Genomic DNA, 24338 nt, shown 5'->3' on the forward strand with positions numbered 1-24338 from the left:
CTCATTTGCATCATGACCATACATCTGATGTAACATTTTGTTATTAGGATGATACACCATCAATCAGTGTTAATGGGCTAATCCCAAGTATTAGTAGGCCATAATGTCTTACTTGTCAGTGTGACACCTAATCTCCATCTCATTAAGTGGCTAGTCCAGTACAGTGAAGTGCAGATGAAGAGCATTATAGAAGCCCAACTATGTCACAGATGACGCACATGAGCAGAAAATGACCAGAGAGCAGCCGACAGAAGAGCAGACGGCCAAGTTATCCCACTCCTGACACCAAGCATATCAACTCCCTACTCCTCAGCAGCCTCTGAAGCTGGGCTACCTGTGCTGTGTTGTCAAGGTTTACAGATAGCTATGAAGCTAATAAAATTATCTGTAATGGAGGGTGCCTGGGTCGGCGCTTCAACCAACAGGCAGGGGAGCCTTACAAGATGAAGACATCATTATTAGTTGCACGTGGGTCCTACTCAGTTCCCTAACATCTACAAAGTCTGATCAACACAGATTCTCTCTGATCTTCTAGGGTTGGTTTCAGTGTCAGTTTATAACCCCTGTCCCTGTTGAAGATGTAAGACAAGCAATAGGAACATCCAGGCCAATTGGCCAATTGCATTCACAAAATTAATAGCACCTCATGACAGTTTCTTCTCAATTATAACAAGCTTCTGATTTTATTTACAGACATCTTTTCAAGAAAGGTCCATTCCAGAGCCTATCTGCAAATTGTTTGTGTACACATCGAGAGCCCCTTGATGGTTACATGTGTTCCCAAATGAAGTACATCCTAAGTACTTGTAATGCATTTCTCAAATATCTAACAATGTTAGCCTGAAGACTGATTATTTCATGGCCTGTTGGGTTTCATCTAGTGCTCTACATTTTTTAGAGATGTGCATGGGCACCCACAAAGATCAAAGATTTCAGAATGTGATCATCTAAAACCTTAGCTTACACATGTGTCTGTGGAAAGAAATCCTCAAAGCTTCTTCACTTAAGAAGTATTAATCCCTATTTCAAATAGATCATCAAACTGGCCCTGGTTTAATCAGTCACAGTAAGAAGGTAATACATGAGACTGTGTAGCATGAGTTATTACACTGATCAATGTCATTTCACTGGATCAAAAACTAACATGTAAACTAAGACGATTAAGTATACATGTATATCAAATGAGTAAAATTTTTTTCTCTTTTTAATATAGCATCTCTCAAAAGGTTTAAAGTCACTAAAATCCCAGTTTTCTCACAGATCTTTATTGATACAGAAGTCTCGATGTTTGTTTAAAATAGTTTTTAAAAAAATAATTTCTTTCTTAGAAAATGTATTATGTTGGAAGCCCAGCTGATTACATACCTCATCTTGCCACTCAGGTAATTCCAGTCTTCATTTCCCAACTGTAAGGCTTTTGTAACTAAGCCCAAACACATGGCAACCTTAATGAATTTGTGCGAGTTTGACATGTGTGTTTCAAGTTAAAGCAGAGAAGAAGAAAAGCTGCATGTTATGGTATAGTATCAAGTAACCCCACCAGCTTACTGTCTGTTTTCAGGCATGACGTCAGTTATCATATGGACTTGCTTAGGCTGAGTACATACTTTACCTTAAATTACCATTGTAATTGTAGGGAGTCAGTATGCACACATGCATGTGAGTAATTCTATTGGCTGAATTAAAATGTATGTTGAAGATAGATATCTTCCTTTCAAAGGTAATAAAAGATAGCATACATGTAATATCAAATTTGTTGTTCACACACTTTGGGTGGTTCACAGTAGGAGACCTTATTTCACAGATAAAACAACATCAACAACAGCAGATGGTCAGGACAGTTTATTTTACTTGTTTTTTTTTAAACATTCTTTTGTTATTGTTTTGGTGATGACCTAAAATGAACCCTAACACCATTTCTTTTCTTCATTATTTTGCTCCATGCTCTGTTGACCAAGAAAAATATCAATTAAATTTGCCTGACATTAGTAAATGAAACAATAATAGGATGGGTTTGCTTGACCATTTAATAGATCAACACTGATGGAGACACCTGTTCCGAAATACTTGATCAAATGTATAGTCACTCACCTTTCATTGTAAATTCCAAATGTTAGTATCCAAGTGTATAGGGAGAAAACAGTGTGTGGATATGTAATTAGCTTCTTAATGTATGCTTCAGTCACATAACTAGAGTAACAGACTCCAATGATACTCTTTTTATGTCAGTGTTCAGGTTTTACATCTAGAATGCCATGGAATGTCTTGAATTGCCTGAGTGGTTCTCGATATTCCACCTTTCATGAAGATACAGGTATGAATAACTGCAACACCATATTGACTTCCATCAGGAAATATTTCATGTCCACATGTCAGATCAAAGACCACATTCTCACATCACAAGCAAAATTCCCAAGTTAAAGAATGCAAATTTACCTGTTGAGCACAGGTAGGTTAATGCAATCTACCTATACACAGGCATGACGAGGTCGTCTATGACTGAGTGTGGGAGAGTGGGTCAGGTCTCGGGTGTTATCCCAGATCAGTATGCTAGGAACAACGAAAGGCTAATTAACGTGCCAAAACCTGCTCCCCCACGAAAGGTGAAGGGGCACCCATAACAGCAGCCAGTAACGATATCAACCAACCAGCTTGTACACCAGTCACGGCTCAGGGTATGAGTGACAGAAATGAACGTCTTATCTGAAAGAATGGGGCCGATATTGACAGTTTCGAGGCTCTTCTAGAGTAAAGAGGGATTGTTTCAAAGAACAGATAGGTGGCAAGTCACTCAGATGACTGAAGTATGTTTACCTGGTCAATACCTCATTAGATATATATGACATTAAGGGACACACCAGTGATGCCATTGCAGTGAATGGGCAGGTATCTATTGAATAGATAAAATCAATATCTGAACTATTATCTTGAACTGTTGTAAAAATAAAAACTGTTGTTGTGAACTGTTGTTAAAATGAAATGAATAAAAACTGTTATCTTGAACTGTTGTAAAAATAAAATAAATAAAAACTGTTGTCGTTAAACTGCTGTTAAAATGAAATGAATGAAAACTGTTATCCTGAACTGTTATTAAAATGAAATGAACAAAAACTGTTATCTTGAACTGTTGTTAAATGAAATGAACAAAAACTGTTATCTTGAACTGTTATTAAAATGAAATGAACAAAACCTGTTATCTTGAACTGTTGTAAAAATAAAATAAATAAAAACTGTTGTCTTAAACTGTTGTTAAAATGAAATAAAAAAAAAATGTTATCTTGAACTGTTGTTAAATGATTTGAACAAAAACTGTTATCTTGAACTGTCTAAAATAAAATGAATACAAAATGAATAAGAACTGAAAGATTATATGAATTCATGATGTCCTTAGATATTGAATTCCTGAAAGGAATTTTACCCTGAACAGAGTGAGTGAATTTGGTTTAACACCACTTAGAACTGTATTTCAGTTAGTGTGAAGAAATCCTGAAGTGATACAGGCTCTTGTTGTTTTAAAGCACTTTGGTGAAACCCACATGCACTACCCTGTATAGAGGTCGTCTCAAGGTTATACTGATACAGAATCAGATGAGTGAGTTGGGTCCAACAAAGTGTTACAGTTATGCCTTGCTATGGGAGGAAGCTCTACATGATGCAGGTTGCAGGCATTTACCAGTATGCTGAAACCCATGGGGCCACTTTGACAGGTAAAGGATCATGCGTAGGCAGAATCTGGGATCCTAAAGGATGCAGAACAATTTTACAGGACTTAGTGCAGCATGGGATTCACCCTTAATGACTAGACTGCTGATTACAATGACAGTGAAGGATAAGGCCAACCATTTCTCATCATACTCTTATTGCATTAGGACAAAGTACCTGGTGGACATTTTGTTTTTAAATTATACTGGGATCAAAACAGCAGTAACAAAACTGAAGTAACTTTGATATCATGAAAATGTTTCTATAGGGTTAAAAGAAAGTTATGGCTCTACATGTCACTGATGCCATAATCATCAGTCCATCACACGGGGGTTAGAACACACACCCAGTGCTGCCAGCCAATTAATAATGCTGCAGGAAGAGTTCATGAAGCCACTGCAATTTGAGGAGAGGTTTGATATGGGTTGATTAACACCTGGGGTGTTGATGTAGGCAGTGAATACTATAGCAGACTTACTGCTCGTGGAGGTGTTGTGTAGTACAACTGTGGTGTCCGTGATGTTGATGGGTCGTCGGAGCCGGTCGTCACAGTTTCTGATGAGGCTGTAGAATCTGTGTCATCATCAAAATTCCATGCAGAACCTGAAAATGTAATAAAATTATAAACCACAGTTGTATACAACCATGAATCATGAACCATTTTAGAAAACCATGAACCATAAACACCAGTTTTATACAACCATGAAACACGAACCACTGTTCTCTGCAACCATGAATCATGAACCACCATTTTGGACTACAATGAATCATACACTACAGCTCTATAACAAACATGAATAATAAACAAGAATTATATACAACTATGGAAGAATGCATTGTCAGTAGGAGTGAGTGAGTAGGTTCATAACATCATCTTGAGCATGTACAAAGGAAGTCAGACACCACATCCAGTGCAGGGAACCCCATACCTCACCATAACGAAGGGAGAGAGTAGTCATTGAGATAAACAAAATATGCAATGTTGGGACAATACGTGAATATGTCATGAACTGCAGTACCAAAGCCAAGAAATGATTTACTAGTGTAAGTGTGCAGGACATTACATCAGGACATGAGGCAGTATTAGAAATAGGAAAACCATATCTCTACAGGGGCTATTGATATTCAATCCCAGGGCTTTGCAAATTGTATTCTTGTGTGTAGTTCCTTTATTTTTTGTTTGTTTGTTTGTTTGTTGTTTAACACCACACAATACTCCAGCAAAATTACAGCGGTCTGTAAATAATCTGGACCAGGCAATCCGGTGATTGACATCATGAGCATCGATCCGTGCATTTGGGATACGAAGACATGCATCAACCAAGGCTAATCAACAGAAGCTGTTGCTGCAACTTTTAGAATAAGATGATAACAAGACAAAAAGTGTTTCATTTACTAAAAAACATTATCATCACACAGACTCTACATACAATATATCTGCAACAATATATCATGAATACATACAACGGACACATAACACATTGTGATTCTAGGCAATAAACTTTCATTCCACAATAAAATACAACATGAAATTCAAAGGTCTTTAAGTTTTGCTCGAGGCAACACCCAAAACCTGCGATAACCTCACTCTCTAACAAGTGAGGCATGACTTCACCACCAAGGCCATGCTTCCACATGGTCACATGACGTCACGTTTTTTGCATATTGCGTCTGTCCTGATAACACAAAGATCGTTATCGTAAGTGGCGCCTTCTAGATCATTAGCAAGTGTTTTGCATTGTTGAGCAATCCAGAGTACTTCACGTTAATGTTACAGGTTACTGCCAGGACAACATCCATCTTCTACCAGGCATTTCCTAATGGTACATGATATAGATCGGAATTAAGATGGAGACAATATTAATTTATTGATATTGTATATCAAAATGAAATTTATTTTAGCATAAAACAGGTATTTTGTTTGTTCCCTGTCTTATTAAATATTTATACATGGATTTTGTTAAGAGGTTTCTGACATTTTATTATCATATTCTATGTCCTGTTGTGTAGTGGTTATTCATATATAAATCTGTTTACTGTTATGCTAAGATAGGATCTGTCTACATGAACTCAAGTGTATCAACATAAGATAATATCTCACTATTTGCAGACACAAAGAATCTTATTTCTTGTGACTGGTTATCACATTTTGTATTGGTATTTTATGATAGCTTTAGTGTGGTTGGCTATTCACATATTAGTGTGTTTACTGTTATGTTAGGATAGGGTTATCAATATAAGCTGAAGAACTGAATTAACCATAAGGTTTAAGATAAGTGAGTTTATAAAAATCCATCCAAAGAACACATGTACTATCAGGAACCTACATCATTGTTGACATAATCCAGACAACTTTATAACCCAAATACAGACACTGTTGTTTAGCGCTGCACTCAGCAATATTACAGCTATATGTTGGCACCCTGTAAATAATTGACCATAAAAACAGTGACTGATATTATGAGCAACAATCAGGGCACAATAACACAACTTCAAACCAGGTCATCAAGTTTCACCTGACCCATTAAGTCTGCTCAGTATTTGGCCAATCATCATTATTATAAGAATTGGTAATTTGATCATCATCAGGAAGTCTTCATTATGTGTCACCATAGAAACAAACCTCAAGTATTTCCAGTGACTGCTCCACACAAAGACTTACTTCTATATATCCCGCAGTTTAGATGTGTCACTGTCTGTGTAGGAACAACTTAAGGCACATTTCATGTCTGTTTGTTTTATCACCAGAATCAGTGTCAAGCCCATTTCTGTACAATACAAAGGCTTTTTCTTCTCATTAAGCATTACCAATGGTGGTGTCTCATACCATACAGCATTAAACATAAACCTAGTGTTCAACAACCTACATTAACTTTCAATGGTAAACCACAAACTGGGATCAGTTATTACCATAAACACTGCATGGATGATCCAGCAAGCTGGCACATGCCATGGCATGGCTTCAACACTCATTTTATGGCCAGTCATTAAAGGTTAAAGAGCACTGCTCAACAGTATTACGATGACCTATGTTCTCTGACCAGCAGCTATTACTGTTCTCCTCATGTATTCAGCACCATATACAGTGATATAACTGAAATACTTATTAAAATAGCGAGAAACCCAACTCACTCACTCACTCTTGTTGATTCGGTTATTTCAAGATCGCATATTCAAAGCATTTAAAGCACCCTCCTCCACAGTTCAGCAAAATCAGATTGTCATCCGCGTCCACTTCACAACCAAACACCCTGCCGCACATCAGTTCATTGTCTGCAAGAGACTACACTATGTGTGCTGAATTCTTCCCTCATCTGATTAATGCTATAAGTGTATGTAGTCCAACCAAACATTCATGCTTCATCTGATTAATGTAGCCACTAAGTGTATGTAGTCCAAACAAACATTCATGCTTCATCTGATATATGTAGTCACTAATTGTATGTAGTCCAACCAACCATTCATCTTTCATCTGATTTATGTAGTCACTAATTGTATGTAGTCCAACCAACCATTTATGCTTCATCTGATATATGTAGTCACTAAGTGTATGTAGTCCAACCAAACATTCATGCTTCATCTGATATATGTAGTCACTAGGTGTATGTAGTCCAACCAAACATTCATGCTTCTTGTAAATCACATTGGCCATAAATAAGGTACACAGAAGTCTTGAATAGTTTGTTTAAAAGAAATAAAATGCCTCCTGCCTAACACTTTTTAGACAGCTGATGAAAATGAAAAGAAATTAGTTTCCTGTGGACTTTGGTAGTCTTTACTATGTGTCAACACTTGGAAACACTAGGCACTTAATATGATGATTTTGGTAGGGTTATTAAGCCTATCACCCTTTTAACCATTCACTAGTTCTACCCATGCCTATTCATTTATTTTTCTTGCCATCCCTGAGTATCATTAATATATTGATATATCTGTCTGTTTTTCTGTCTTTTTAAATTACTCATTTATGCATTCATTTAAATGTTTGTCTGTCTACATAGAACATCTTCTTTTCCCAGAAAAATAATGAACCGTGAAGATCCGGGTTCGAATAGGTCTTCAGCAACCATAAGCTTGTCGTAAAAGGTGACTATGCTGTTGTATACTAACAGGATCGGGCGGTTATGCTCGCTGACTTGGTTAATGCATGTCATTGTATCCCATTTGTGTAGATCAATGCTCATAATGTCAATCACTGGATTGTCCGGTCCAGACTCAATTATTTACAGCTGTCATATAGCTGGAATATTGATGTGTGTGGTGTTAAACAACAAACAAACAAACCCCCACAAAAATAACACAGAACCTCACTGAATATATTAGGGTATGAAACCTGTTTTGTTTCATTTAACCTCTGATTCTGAATAGTTAACTTGAAAAGGTTCACAAGAAAATGTTTGTTTGCAGTCAAGATTAATTGCTGTTTTCTTTGTAAAAATGAGCCTGTATACATAAACAGTGCTAATAGAAAATACACACAAACATTTCATCTTGTTCTTTCAAAGACAGATGGGATGATTTACAAACTATGAGTTTTGTCCCTTCAGTGGGTAATTACTGTCACTGGAACTGATCAACTTGCTTGCTAAGTTTTCATAAACATCATGTGGATGACTGTAGACCAACAAAGATAACATACAACTGATGTCTCTTGAAGTTCCATGGTACAGGATTAACAAAGTCTGATATCAAATGAGGAAACCCTAACAGTCTATGTTTAATTTATCTGATGTCTGTATGTTACACACATTTGAGCCTCTATGAACATAGCTCCATGGCTGTTAAGTACAATGTAGCCTCTATGGACATTGCTCTGTGGCTGATGATTAGTACAATGGAGCCTCTATGGACATAGCTCTGTGGCTGATGATTAGTACAATGGAGCCTCTATAGACATAGCTCTATGGCTGATGATTAGTACAATGGAGCCTCTATAGACATAGCTCTATGGCTGATGATTAGTACAATGGAGCCTCTATAGACATAGCTCTATGGCTGATGATAAGTACAATGGCGCCTCTATTATATGGACATAGCTTTATAGCTGATGATAAGTACAATTGACCCTTTATTATATGGACATAACTCTATGGCTGATGTTCACTACAATGGAGCCTCTATAGACATAGATCTATGGCTGAGGATTAGTACAATGTAGCCTCTACAGACATAGCTCTATGGCTGATGATTAGTACAATGGAGCCTCTATGGACATAGCTCTATGGCTGATGATTAGTACAATGGAGCCTCTATAGACATAGCTCTATGGCTGATGATTAGTACAATGGAGCCTCTACAGACATAGCTCTATGGCTGATGATTAGTACAATGGAGCCTCTGTGGACATAGCTCTATGCCTGATGATTAGTACAATGTAGCCTCTATAGACATAGGTCTATGACTGATGATTAGTACAATTGAGCTTCTATTATATGGACATAGCTCTATGGCTGATGACAAGTACAATGGAGCCTCTATGGACATAGCTCTGTGGCTGATGATAAGTACAATTGAGCCTCTATGGACATAGCTCTATGGCTGTTGATTAGTACAATGGAGCTTCTATTATATGGACATAGCTCTATGGCTGATGATAAGTACAATGGAGCCTCTATAGACATAGCTCTATGGCTGATGATTAGTACAATGGAGTCTCTATAGACATAGCTCTATGGCTGATGATTAGTACAATGGAGCCTCTATTATATGGACATAGCTCTATGGCTGATGATAAGTACAATGGAGCCTCTATAGACATAGCTCTATGGCTGATGATAAGTACAATGGAGTCTCTATAGACATAGCTCTATGGCTGATGATTAGTACAATGGAGCCTCTATTATATGGACATAGCTCTTTGGCTGATGTTCACTACAATGTAGCCTCTATAGACATATGTATGTATGCCTCACTGAACTTTGATGCTCCCCAACATTTGAAGATGGCAGATCTCCATGTTGCACTCAGTGTACACAATATGTCATAGAGGCACAAGACATGAATCAGAGGAAGCCAGCCTCTATAACAAAGGCACAGCAAGGAAAAGTCCACTTGAGCCCAGCGCCTACAGGTCAGTCCATGTCACCCCTTGCATCAGATAATGTGGACTTAATAATAGAATCATACAACACTTGTTGCTATTTACACTATCTACGTCACTCCAGATTCAGATTCAGGAAATGATATTTCAGCACCACATCATCATCTGATATCACTTCTACATTTCCCATACCCATGTGTTGGTGTTATTTTGAAACATGTACCTCCATATATGATAGACTGTGAAACTGTTTATCGACAACTTACAGTTCTGTTGTTTCTGGATTAACAAACCGTCAAACCACAAAACACAGTCTCCTATAAAAAGCAACTTGACCATGTATGTGTGTGTGTGTGTGTGTGTGTGTTTTGCAGGTGATGGGGTCACGGGGAGATGGTGTGTATTTGGGGGGGGGGGGGGAAGGAGGGGGTATTGCAGGTAATGGAGAGGTTGTGGTGCAGTTGCAGCTGATGGGATGGGGAGAGTTGAAGGTGATGGAGAGAGCTGGTGTTGTTCCAGGTGAAAAGAAAGAGAGTGCTTTTCTTTCATTATTGAATTATCTTGCAAATTAATAAACTTAAAAATCTAACATATTCTAATATCAAAATATAGTATTCTTGGCATTTATGATTCTGGTATGCAAAGAATGAAATATCAATGACAACAAAAATATCTATCTGAGCCAAATAAACATGGTTAAATTCCACAGTACAACAAGGATAAATTCCTACTTAATACATTTGGAATACCTGGCTGATGAGACAATCTTCTATGTTTGAACATCACATATGAAAGAAAAAAACAGTTGTCAGGTACATGTTTAAGCAGTTGATCAGGCAAAATAGCTACAAGGGTGTCTACCTACATAGCTGGCCAATGTGTTGGAGCAGAGCCTCTTCTCAACAAAGACATTCCATTGCTAACACACGGAAGGTCTCTTGTATTTGGAAGCTATCTGAATCCATTCCAACTTGCTGATTAGAAAATGAAATCCCTGATTTTCTTGGAGCATATGGTGGAATTCTTCTGGCATATCAAAAAGAATGTTGGTGTACATTATGACGGAGGAAACAGCTTCCTGGAACGCTTTATCCCTGTCTTATGTTACGATTTATGACATTCTTAGCTGCCTACAGGGCATTACAAAATAAACATGTCATAGAATTACAGGAGGCCGTAAGAGGTGATCAGTAATCTATGCCATTATTGCCAAAATTCCATAAAACCAGTAATTTGATACAAAACCTTTTCATTTCTTTAGACCTAAGACTAACAGTAATCCATGATAAGGCAAGACCAACTTATTTACTTGTGATGCAGATTTTCTTGTTTCATCAATGTGCAAAATAAGAGGTGTTTTCTGAGGATTGATTCAAGTTCCTAAAATGAAAAGTTTTAACAAAAAGAAGTCACACAAAGTTGATACATATTCAAAATGTTTCAGGAATACATATTACTATACTGAGTGTAATTACTTCAGTAGTAGAGGAAATGTAGATGGAGGTAATACATTGACAAGTGGATCCTTGATCAAACTGGTCTAAATCACAATCACCTGGATTTTGTTAAATACCTACATTTCAGTGTATAAACAGTTACAAAGTTTCATTGTCTAGGTGTTTTGTTTCAAGACTAACAAGATTCCAAATTCAATATCTAAAACTGCCTCCATGGAAATAGCTGTGTATTAGATGTGTACAACATATTGCAAGATGTATGTATACAAAGTCTGTACGTAGCCCATCATGGCCATGGCTGTATGTCTGATGTGTACACAGGCCTAGGACCATGGCTGTATGTCTGATGTGTACACGGGCCTAGGACCATGGCTGTATGTCTGATGTGTACACAGGCCTAGGACTATGGCTGTATGTCTGATGTGTACACAGGCCTAGGACCATGGCTGTATGTCTGATGTGTACACGGGCCTAGGACCAAGGATGTATGTCTGATGTGTACACAGGCCTAGGACCATGGATGTATGTCTGATGTGTACACAGGCCTAGGACCAAGGATGTATGTCTGATGTGTACACAGGCCTAGGACCATGGCTGCATGTCTGATGTGTACACAGGCCTAGGACCAAGGATGTATGTCTGATGTGTACACGGGCCTAGGACCATGGCTGTATGTCTGATGTGTACACAGGCCTAGGACCAAGGATGTATGTCTGATGTTTACACAGGCCTAGGACCATGGATGTATGTCTGATGTGTACACAGGCCTAGGACCATGGATGTATGTCTGATGTTTACACAGGCCTAGGGCCAAGGATGTATGTCTGATGAGTACACAGGCCTAGGACCATGGCTGTATGTCTGATGTGTACACGGGCCTAGGACCAAGGATGTATGTCTGATGTGTACATGGGCCTAGGACCATGGCTGTATGTCTGATGTGTACACGGGCCTAGGACCATGGCTTTATGTCTGATGTGTACACGGGCCTAGGACCAAGGATGTATGTCTGATGTGTACACAGGCCTAGGACCATGGATGTATGTCTGATGTGTACATGGGCCTAGGACCAAGGATGTATGTCTGATGTGTACACAGGCCACCATGGATAGCTGATCTGAGGTTTCTGAAGAGGTATTACTCTTCCATCATATCTAAAACATTTCATTCCTATCACCTTAAAAGACTTGATGTCATGCATGCTTCTAACACAGACCATTACTGATGAGTGAGCCATCTGTCAGTACAAACACCTTCAAGGTGTCACTGTAGTCTCGGGGTTACCATCATCTCTCTTCATCCAGGTGATGGAATGACAACCTCAATATGTTGAGGATACTGGGTCATCTCATAAGAGGCCATTATGGTAGATGACTCAGCCATCAAAGAACAGAGAATTCATGACTACTTATCACATTATTTCAGCAAACATGCAGGATGATTCTGCATCAATAACCAACAGTAGAATATCAATCGTGCTGGACTATCTCTCCTTTGCCCTCATTTCAGTTCATCTGGTAATCTTACTTTTAAATATTACAACATTATTAGATATCTTCCTTCACCATTAATGTAATTGCCCCTCCTAACATATATACTGACAGAACAAAAATATGGGAACATGTAACAATATGAAAAAGTAGTTTCATGTTGTTCAATAATAATGTGAATAAATACTAGTGATAAAACCCTTTCCATACTGATTCAAAGTTCCAGTTCAAACTACATTGCCACACAATTTCTCATTATGCTCAGTCTATTGCTTACATTAAGGTCTCACCTAAATACTGTCTCCTTATTGCTTCCATTTATCCTTTTACAACTGTCTCCTTATTGCTTCCAATTATCCTTTTACAACTGTCTCCTTATTGCTTCCACTTATCCTTTTACAACTGTCTCCTTATTGCTTCCATTTATCCTTTCACAACTGTTGTCCTTATTGGTTCCATTTATCTTTTTTAATAACTGTTCCCTTATAACTTCTATGTTCCCTTATTGCTAAAGTTTATACTTCCATTTATTGCTGTCTCTTATTGCTTCTGCTTCTGCTTCAATTATAGATGTTCTCTTATTGCTTCTGCATCACGTTATAGCTGTTCCCTTATTGCTTCTGCTTCTGCTTCACGTTATAGCTGTTCCCTTATTGCTTCTGCTTCACGTTATAGCTGTTCCCTTATTGCTTCTGCTTCAAGTTATAGCTGTCTCTTATTGCTTCTGCTTCACGTCATAGCTGTTCCCTTATTGCTTTTGCTTCACGTTATAGCTGTTCCCTTATTGCTTCTGTTTATGCTTCAAGTTATGGCTGTTCCCATTTTGCTTCTATTTATGCTTCACGTTATAGTTGTTCCCTTTTATATTGCTTCTGTTTATGCTTCAAGTTATAGCTGTTCCCTTATTGCTTCTGCATATGCTTCAAGTTATAGCTGTTCCCTTATTGCTTCTGTTTATGCTTTCATTTTTAACTGTTTCCTTATTCATTTCCATTAGCATATTTAAATATCTGATCAGTTTGTTTTTAATTGAAGTTATAAGACAATATCTTCAAATAAACCTAATCAATCAAGGAGTGTACTAAAACAGGCAGACTCATTCATTAACACATTGTCATATGACATAACCAATGATTTCAGCTAAACAAAAGCCTGTTATGAAACCAGACAGATGCTACTATTTACCCCACGAGATCTCCCAAACAGCATCAGTGTGCTCAGACATGCAATACTTGGAATATCTGTGTAATTGTTGACTCGAAACATTAACTCGTGCTGTTGATTTATTTGTCTGCGCAAACTGCCTTTGAATGTAACAGCAACGAGTAAGGCCCTTGATGCTGTGAGGCAGGCAGCACATAGTTTCTGTACTGCTGTTTCAATATGCCTGGCATATTCCCAGGTGTGTCAGTAGTGCCACCAGAGGGAGCTGATAGCCTGACAAGGAGATGCAGTTTGAAGGGTAACTCATTCCGTAAGTCTGTGCTCTGACAGTTAATCAACATAATCAAGAAAACACAAACAGTTCATTTGTTTGGCTATTCTTTACTATTAATAGTATATGTAACAAGAGGCATTCAAGTGTTTTTAGGATAGGTATATTTTGGTATACAGCCAGGGGTCCGGAAAATTTAAAATCCCAATCAGACATTTGCATTTAGGCCACGCCCCCTTAAAATAGCGTATTTTAGGACAACTTTTCACACACATTACAAGTTGTTACGTATTCATAATATGATGAATTATGAATTGTTTCAATTTAAATTGTTCATTCACCGGACAATTAATAACAAATAATATCATTTTAGATATACATGGAAAACATACGTTTGTTTCTATTATAATAACGATCTGTTAACGTAGTGAATGGTCTAATTAATATTCATGAGTTATATTCATGAGTCTGCTCAAGTGTACGCGTTGTAACATTTGGAACGAGACTATTATCCCATATTTGGTTATCACGTGACATCACGGGAAAAGTTTTTTTTTAAACTAAAGATTATTTAAAAACAAGACAGATAATATGATCACAAATACTAAAATATCGTTTATACCAATAGTTATTTGAATACTTTTTTCATCTGTACTTAATTATTGACCTTAAAAAAATGATATCGATCGTCACAGAAAGCAAAATGGCGGTCAATCAAGATTCAATATACGACTGGCTACTGAAAACAATAAAATCTGCAAATCCTCATTGTATGTCAACCAAGTGAAAGTCGTTAGCCACGACTTACAAATGATCGTCCAGACTTTGAGGGTTTGGTAGATCCGCTCGACTGATCTGCATCGGTCGACTGGCTGTCGTCACGCTTTCGCTACTTGTCTGAGGTTACGTATCGTAGCATTGTGAGGATAATGAGGTACATCGATGATGCAAGGTATTTATGATGTTCTCAGAAATTAATCCTCGATTAATCAGTGTCAACTCAGTTTATTGCCTATTACAGTGATTGACCGATTGGACTATCATGTAGGTACGATGTATTTACAGCAATCAAACAATAAAGCTTGTCAGTGTAGATAATCTTCATTGTGTTACAACTGCAGACAGAAACTGCTCAGTCCTAACTGTTGATCATGTCCGGTCAAATTTTAAGAATGTCCGGACAATACTTTTTAAAATGTCCGGTAAGCAATATTTTAAAACGGACATTTGAGATTCCCAATCGGACATGTCCAGCGCATATGACGGTTTCCGGACCCCTGTATACAGCTGAACAAACATATAGCAAAAAGTACACTCAGTAAACATAGTAAACACAGACGTTTGTTTGTTGTTGAATACCATACTCAGCAATATGCCAGCTATATGACGGTGGTCTGTAAATAATTGAGACTGGACCAGACAATCCAGTGATTGACATCAGAAGCATCAATATGACTGACCACCCGATCCCGTAGGTCGCCTCTTACGACAAGCATAGCCGCTTCTTACGGCAAGCATGGTTTGCTGAAAACCTATTCTAATGCTAACACAAGACTATTGTTAGTGAATTCAATGTTCCTGTTAGAAGCTCTATTGACACAATGATAACATATATCACCATTCTGCCTGTCTCAAATCTAAATATATTTTCCATGGTCCCTATAATTTTCTGATTATAACTTTATTATTGTATACGTGCCAATGGCCCACTCCATTTTGAATAATTTTGACTTCTGATGAGCAAGGTTGCTGTATCTGCCATATCTGCACACCCCGACCAACTTTCACACCCATCATTTACAAGCGCCCCTTACTATAAGCTTGAATATTTACCTGACATGTTGTGTATGTTTACAGATTGTTTGCAGAAAACACAGCAGGGTACATGGGGTACATAATTGCATTGGAACTATTATCAAAAGCATTTCAGTTGCTTTGACGTTTGAAGTAAGTTTGTTCTCTACCACTTGATCTTTTGCATTAAAAAGTGACATGTGGTGTATGGTTTGAATAAAAGTCATCATGACATGTCTCAAGCAACTTGGGCATTAGCAAAATAAAAAACGTTGATGCCAGAGAATAATGAGTCCCGATTATCTGCTGAAACAGACACACTGGGAACAGAAGGCAAAATGGTGAAGACAATCATATAAATTGCTCACTGTAAATTAGTCTGTCTTACAGACCCTGATACAAATATATATCAAATACAGCCCATGCAAGTCTATAATGTTTGGCAAGTCTAGATCACTGCAGTATCTGAAAATGAAGAGAGTCACTGGGCTCCTTTTTATTATATTTTTATTAAGATAACTGAACAACTGTTTTTATGTACGATATGTTCATTTCAGAGACTAGATTTTAGTCTAACTGTAAATCAGTGATGACACCAGGTGTTCACAAAGTTCACAATGGCTTCTAAATGAGATGTTTTGTTATTAAAGTCAGTGCCAATTACTATAAGAATAATCACCACAAGACAATTTCTATTAACATATTCTGACACTGTCCCAGGATCTGATGGAAATTTGGACCTGTGCAGATTATCTAGGTGACCTATGAGTTTTTCCACACATTCCTGTTTCCAAGGAATTTCAATTTGTCACCTTTAGCCTCATCTGGCACCCCCTCATAAGTCATTTCACACCTTCCAGTCTGCTTAATGTTGTTCACATAATCCACATGCCACAACCTCTCACCAGAAGAAGCCATCATTCCAAACGTCTGTCCAGTGAGTGAGTGAATGTTTTTTTACACCACCGTCAGCAGTATTACAGCCATGTCATAACTCTGTACTCAACAAATCTGGGTCTGCTTGCCAATTTGATGACAGAAAATCAGGTTACACATTGTAACCACCTGGTGTTCATTTAGACTGTCTGTGAAGCTAGCATGGGGCACTGAGGACAGGTTATAGTCAAGAATCTATTGGGGAACCATGTCCCTGTCCTGGCAACACAAAGGACAGACAATGTAGTGTCATGAACTCCAACTACTAGTGGGTGCAGGTCCTATCCTCAGCCTGAGATTGACATTCAGTCCAAGGAATAAAGTTCTTTTGTTTAAGAATCTGTATCTACTAACTACTAAGCATTAAAATAAAGTCCACATGGAGACCAGAACAATCCTTAATTTCATGCTAAGGCAAATTAGACTTGCCAAATCATTCCAGACTTGAGTTGGATGCCTTTGTTAATTTCTGCTCTTGGGTCTGGGAGACAGACTATATCATGACAAAAGTAGTTTGTAATCCAACTCTGGACAAAATTTGTATTTTAACAAATGTTCTATGTGTTAGAGAACACTTCCTTACTTTACATTGAGGTCATTACTATTTAGAAGGACAAGTAATCTTTAAAGTCTCATTTACAGTTTGTCGAAGAATATATTCTCAGCTGTAAACAATTCTTGTTGTGACAGGCAGCTTATGCATAATGGTCTAAGAATGAACATAATCTCTCACATACTGTTGTTTCCATACTCAAGTGTAAACAGTATCTAATGCAAGATCAGTTTCAGACAGGGTTCATTCAGTCACTAGGTACTCTGACAATATATTTGTCCACAGTTAAAGAGATGTAGAAAAATCTATGACAGACAATCCATGACAGAAACATTTCACCAGGAATGCACAGTAGGCATACAACTATGCGACTTAATTATTACAAAAATGAACTAAACCTCCTTCTACCTTTAATCACTTTCTTCTCTTTGTACGCAGAATGATAACAACTTGAATTTACATGAACACTGAAAGAACAACACACTACGAAATACTAGGAGCATTCTCTGCTGTGTTTTCAAAGTTCAACGAACCCAGGGAGTATTAATGCCAAGTGAAACACAGGTTGCATTTGTAGACCAGTAAACACTAGATAACTTCATCACAACAGCCAATAACATGATCAATCTTATTACCATCTGTCCCATGATCCTTGAATAATAAAAATCATGTTTCTGTTTTTAGAAGTCAGAATTCTGTAACCAAGGCTACTTTTCCTTGTCATTGTAACAAGTTGACAGAACACCCTCTCAACAAAATTGTACATTAATTGCTTGTAGCAGGTGAACTTCCTCTTGAAAATAGACAGGTCTGTTAGAAAAAACGTTAGGGCAGATTCTGACATTATCATCTAATCACAAAACATGGCAGCTATTTTTGCCAAAATGGTTTTGGGTGTCAGGGTAAACAACCTCGGAGAATTATTTATCTCTTTTGTAATCACAAACATAACAAAGAGGCAAACTGTAGAGGCTGTGCACACAAACAAAACACTTTCACTTTTAAAGCAGCACAATAACTATGGACAACTATTACGAAGCTATATTTGAAATGCCAGCTGAGTGAAACCAGAATATTGTGGTATGGGTTTCCACTGCGATCAAGACTAATGGTTTTGCAGATTAATGTAATAATTTGTACCTACCAATAATTCTGTTTGGGAAAAAGCAATAGCGGCAAATTTGATGAGAAATTAATCGCATCCCAAATAGGACAAATTACTGCACATCAAAAAGGTAAGAGTATTTAAATTTTAGTATTTCCTGGTGTGGCTGCTCAGTGTGAGTGAGTGAGTGCGTGGGTATGGTTTTTAGCAATATGCCAACAATATCATGGCAGGGGCTTCACACACCCTTGTCAGGATTTGAACCCAGGTCTTCAGTGTGACAAGCGAACACTTAAACCAATAGGCTACCCAACCGCCCCCTGCTCAGTGTGAAAAAACATTTCCACAATCATAAGAAATCTCTGCAAAAGCAGAGTCTGTTGTATGATTCCAACTATGTCATGAGCAAGTGTTTATGAATCACTATCAAAAGCCCAAAGTAAATCTGGTCATGGTTATGGTGCTGATAGATCAAGGATCATAATAAGAGAGATTTTAGGATTTGAATGCACAATCACAACATCCTGGCACAGCAAGGGGATGCAACTGTGCAATAATTACAAAGCCTTGGACCAATTGGAAACTAATGCCCCTACTTTTGCATTTCTTGTATAAGTAATGTCTACTATGTTCCATACATTTTATGATATAACCTCAGTGATTCAAGGCGGCAGCTGCAGTCTAACTCCATGGCAGAATGACTTTCATATAAATAAAAATATGATTCACATAGCTATTTATTTTTAATTTCATTTCGACCGACCTTGTGTGGAAAAGTTCGAATAAACCCATGAAAAATAAAATAAAAAACGCGTGGCCAAATGATCTAAAAAAATCAACACGATGACGATGATCAAATTTCATTTAGCAAAATGCTGCAACATCTTTTCTTCAAAACATTTCCCGAGACGTTGAATCCATAACACATCATTAATATATTCTTAAAGACGATGTGTCTAGGTGCTTAATCACTATGTAATTCTTGGCCATTTATTTAGATATTACACCAATCAACAAGGACACTAAATCAGCAAATTACAACTGCCTGTCCCTCATTATCATTTTAAGAATATCTCCACTACAACATTACAACATCTTTAGAAGTTCCTATAGGTGTCTCTGTTCTTATAATGTTCTATCCCGATACATCCCCAAATACCACACCAGTCTTACAAATTAATACAGGCCATCATATTTACCCATCATTCAAACTATGCATATCATCAAAACACATCTTGTGAGGCCCCCTGTGATCCACAAATCACATAAGATTGAAAGTGTCTCTTTAACTAGTGCAGCAAGAACACTTGTTCTTGAGCAAGACAATAGGTTATACTGCCCTGTAGGTCAATGGTCTGGGGGGTTCAACAACCGTTAATAGATTTATCATAGATGAGAATAACTCATTTCAACAGATATTCCTTCAAAGCAAGCAGAGTTTTGTTCTTATCTTCTTCGTTGTGAGGGAACATGTCAAAGGTGTTATTAAAAAATAAGAAGTACAATTTTCATAACTGTCAAACTCAAACACCTGTACCAACCTTTTGATTGTATTCTTTGATATTTTTGATAACTTGTTACACCATCTTTAGCTCTTCTTGCGCCTCTAATGCACAAATCTTTTAGGAAAAAATACAGAAACTTTTGAGCTAGTCCCTATCCAGGAAACTATTACTTTGTTCACTTAATACATACATAACTGATAATGGCATCTGTCTTTGAGATGCTAGGCCAGCCTCTAACGTTGATAGCGTCAGCAAAAAAACACTTCTTTCAATCAACACTATATCTCCTTTTGTATAGACCCCTAAGCTGTTTCCTGTTCTATAAGAAACTTGTTTTATTCATAATACTAACAGTGATTTACATAACACTGTATTCAAAATGCAAAATGTTATCTCAAAATATAATCTATTGAGTTAATCTTCTCTAAACTCATATATGTTGTATGCTTCTGTACAAAGAATACTGTTCTAACTTAAGAATGAAATGTCTGTAATAGATAGATTTCTTCTAAGAAATGAGAATTCGCTAATCTTAAGTAGCATGTTATGCTGATACAGTATAGAAAACATTTAGATAAGAGCAAGTGGAAGATTTACTCCTTTTTCATACTTGAAACTTCATGTAAAAATGTCTTATTGATTCAGTTCAATTCAATTTATTCAGCTTTACACAAATACTAATCAGAACATTCATTTCAAAAGCAAAACTTATGGAAGATAAAAATCTTATACTTTCTCTGTTCTAAAGGAGATATTGTATTCAAATTATCTTTCAGAGGCACATACCACTTTTCTTATACTTAAAATAAAGGCTTAGCAAACCTGCATGATGCTGTCATGTTTTTTACAGTTAAAACATGATTTCTTTTTATCTTAATGGGGTTTGTAAAATGATATTTAGATAGCATCAAACTTCATAATGAAATTGAAAAAAAAAACAGAATTGTCTCATCCAGTGGAATCCACACAAAAAGTAAAACTTTTTTTAAATTCATCTTGGGGCATATGTTTATGCACAGACAGCTTTTGTCTATTGGCTTTAAGTGAATGAGTGAATATTGTTTTACGCTGCAGTTACCAATATTCATCACAGCATTTAAAAGACAGTCTGGACCAGACAAACATATAGGCTATGACTTAAGCTTCTGACAAATCCAATGTTTCAGAGCATTATAAAACCCACACTGGTAAGACAAATCTTGTTTAAAACCAGAATCCCTGAAATCAATTTGCTATTAAATGCTTGCAAGTACAAAAAAACATGAATATTTGAAACAGATCGCCTTTTTTGACAGCTAGGGGGCCTATGGCTCTTGAGACAGACCATGCTGGAACATCCATCACAATTATCTAATATGGAAGCATGAAGTCCCAAAGAATTCCATGCAGTTCTAACAGAATAATGTTGAAAGTATCAATCATGCATGCACCATCAGGGGACCAGCACAGGATGACATTGGTTCAACAGAAAGAAACAATTTGTGTAAAGGGTGAAAAGAACAATATTCCCCCTCTGAAATAATTGGACGTAATTTACAAATGTTGATTGCATTAAAATTTACATTCTATTTTAATGAAATGCACTTTGTGAGATGTCAAAGAGGAAACAGTTGCTGACTGGGAAAACGAGTTTTGCCATTCATTTGCTTCATTTTCCATTGCACAATATAGACTTTCAAAGCAGAACTCAAGTTTACTTTCTTTCCAAGGAACCAAGTGTTGCCTACATTTTTCCAAAGTTCTAATTCAGATTTCTATGGACCAACCTGAGATCCTGAAAACTAGCATGAATTATCCAAAGAAACCAGCGATCAAACAGATATTGCTTCATTCACATCTTTCAGCTTTTTGCTCCAATTTCTTCCTTTGACTTTTGCTTTTAGTTCCTGAATTCTTACGTGAGTTGTGATATCAATTTATAAGTGAAAACATAGTACAGTCTAGACAAGACACTTTAAGCACTGTCTTGTCAGTTGGATAGAATCAAGACTAGTTGTTCAATGTGAGGATGATGGATAACTGACAGGATTTTATTTATTATGTGGATGAAAAGTTAACTAAAGACTCATGCTTTAATTCTAGATTGTTATTTTACAAAAACATTCAGTCATCAAACATGTATTATTGCAAGTTCCAATGAGATTGAAGACTCTGTACTAGATTAATGCTTAGTCTAATATTAATGGAAACAAATAAGTCCATTTAAATTGAAAAGAGTCTCAATGAAATAGGGGATTCAGAACCTGAGGGAAATCTAGACTTGCTTCATTTAGGGCTTTTGCATTACAGTAAGGGCTCAAAAATGGTCTCAAACTTTGTATTAGTATATTTAAAAAAAACATACAAATCTTACTTACAAACAAAAGAAAACTGATCTGTCATTAAATCTTCCATGTTTTTGTAACCTAATTGCTAATTCATTTTTATCATTACATGTATTTAAAACAGAAATATTGAAGTCATGGTATAAAATGAAAAATGAAAAATGACACTGGAGTTGTTTATAAATAACTAAAACCATTTTTACTTTGTATGCAGATTTATGTGAATAGTTTGTTATTTTAAGCCATGTATTACCTTGTCGTTTTCATATCTAAAATGGTATGTAGATTAAATTAACTACTACACACACACCATCTCTACATGAAAATAAACATCAACAATATATACATAGACAGGGCTGTATGTCGGAATAGATTAACTAGAATATGCATATTAATAATGCATCTCAGAATTGATGGATTTTTGGGATGATAACATATTGACTACCATAATCGTAAAACTAACATGTGCTCCAAGATAATGTTCACGCAAACGAGGAAATAGCCTTGTAGAAACCACTTGTCACAACACAACCTGCTCCTGGGCAAAAACAGAGGCTAAATGTTTACATGGGCATGCTTTATGAATGTACCGGTAAGTAGCAATATCTGTGCTGAGCAAATAGCAAGGTAATGACAGTATTAATGCACACCTTTACAGAAAGGTAGCATCAGGTCAGAGCTACTTGTTTTAAACTTGATGATCTCTGTGATTATACAGCTATGAGAGTTGTGAATCTATGGAAATAGGACTCGGTACCTAAAAAATAATTTGTAAATACAACATTTTTCAATCCAGAATTGATTTTTAAACATGGACATTTGATGATCATGATAATATAAACTTTGTGAAAATATTTTATCTTAAATTCTGTCTGATGTGTATTTGGTGCGTTTAAAATTTGGAATCAGATGAATTATGTAGGTTCATTATTATATTTCACATGTCCTTGAGACAAAGTATCTAACCATCTACACAAACATAAAGAAAGAAAGAATCTTCATGAAGATCTACTTAATAATAAGTTGTACTTGTTGATGGACAACTACTTCAAACAATATCCTTCAATTTCCCAGCAAACTACCTACATCGAGGATGTTCTATATAGAACCAACTCCAGAACAAGTCTAGATTTAACTGTGAGAAATTCTTTCAAAAAAAGACTTCCTAGGTGCAGCAGAGCGATGAAGGTAAAACAAGCCATCTTGCTTACGATTTGATCTGGCTAGTCAGAGTGAATTAACTCCCTCTGTAAAGTAAACATGGACAAACAACACAACATTTACAATACGATTTAATTTGAAAGAGCAACGCCAAAAAGTCAATATTTGTGGATCTCACTACTATATCTTTTGTCAGCTGCTGACAGGCTGAAAGCTAGCTGACGTCTGCTACATATAACTGTCGTCTGCTATGATCAAACCCACATCTGCTATCTGGTGTTTGAGAACTGCATGCTTTGGATGCTTTTATTCAAGTAGACGTAAGATTCTGTTTACCTGTGTTGATGAAATTGGCACTTATACAGGTGCTAAAGACCACACTAGAAGCTGAAAGAAAGCCTTTTTTTGTCACATCATATATCATAGATGAACATACACTTTCATTTGATGGAAAACAACCCACTTCAACGTTATATCTTCTATTGTTCATGATCTTGAAAAGGCAGAGTTAGAATCACATCGAGTAAATATTCTCTGCGCAGAGATGAACTCAATACCCCAGTTACTCCGACTATCACACTCACATGGTGCAGCATGGGGATTGAAGGTAACATATAGATCCCAGCAACCTGTGCTTGTCATAAAAGGTGACTAAATGGATCAGGTGGTCTTGTACTACATGAATACCCCACTCAGACACTGATGCCGAGCTGACCAGTCCTTGTTTTAGTCCCATAATGCCGAGTGCCAGCACAAGTGCCATCTTTTAACATCTTTTGGTATGACGCAGACGGGGATCAAACCTTCCGCTCTCCAGGAACACGCTCTACCACTAG

At 36.9% G+C, this 24338-nt stretch overlaps 1 protein-coding gene across 6 annotated transcripts in view; it reads right to left on the bottom strand.

The window, feature by feature from the left end:
• The window catches only part of LOC139468223 (ankyrin repeat and fibronectin type-III domain-containing protein 1-like), a 212748-nt gene that overhangs the window by 50562 nt on the left and 137848 nt on the right, over positions 1-24338 (bottom strand). For 4 of the 6 annotated variants that reach the window (XM_071250046.1, XM_071250045.1, XM_071250047.1 and 1 more), the window contains one exon: positions 4181-4305. In XM_071250046.1, the coding sequence (XP_071106147.1) occupies positions 4181-4305 (125 nt within the window). Of the gene's footprint in view, positions 1-1365; positions 1406-2091; positions 2324-4180; positions 4306-24338 lie in introns of those variants that run through there. The other 2 variants (XM_071250049.1, XM_071250050.1) reach the window with 2 other exon arrangements.

Source organism: Haliotis cracherodii, unplaced genomic scaffold (assembly GCF_022045235.1).
Source record: "Haliotis cracherodii isolate W230 unplaced genomic scaffold, xgHalCrac1.p SCAF_2, whole genome shotgun sequence".
NCBI classification, from domain to species: Eukaryota; Metazoa; Mollusca; class Gastropoda; order Lepetellida; family Haliotidae; genus Haliotis; species Haliotis cracherodii.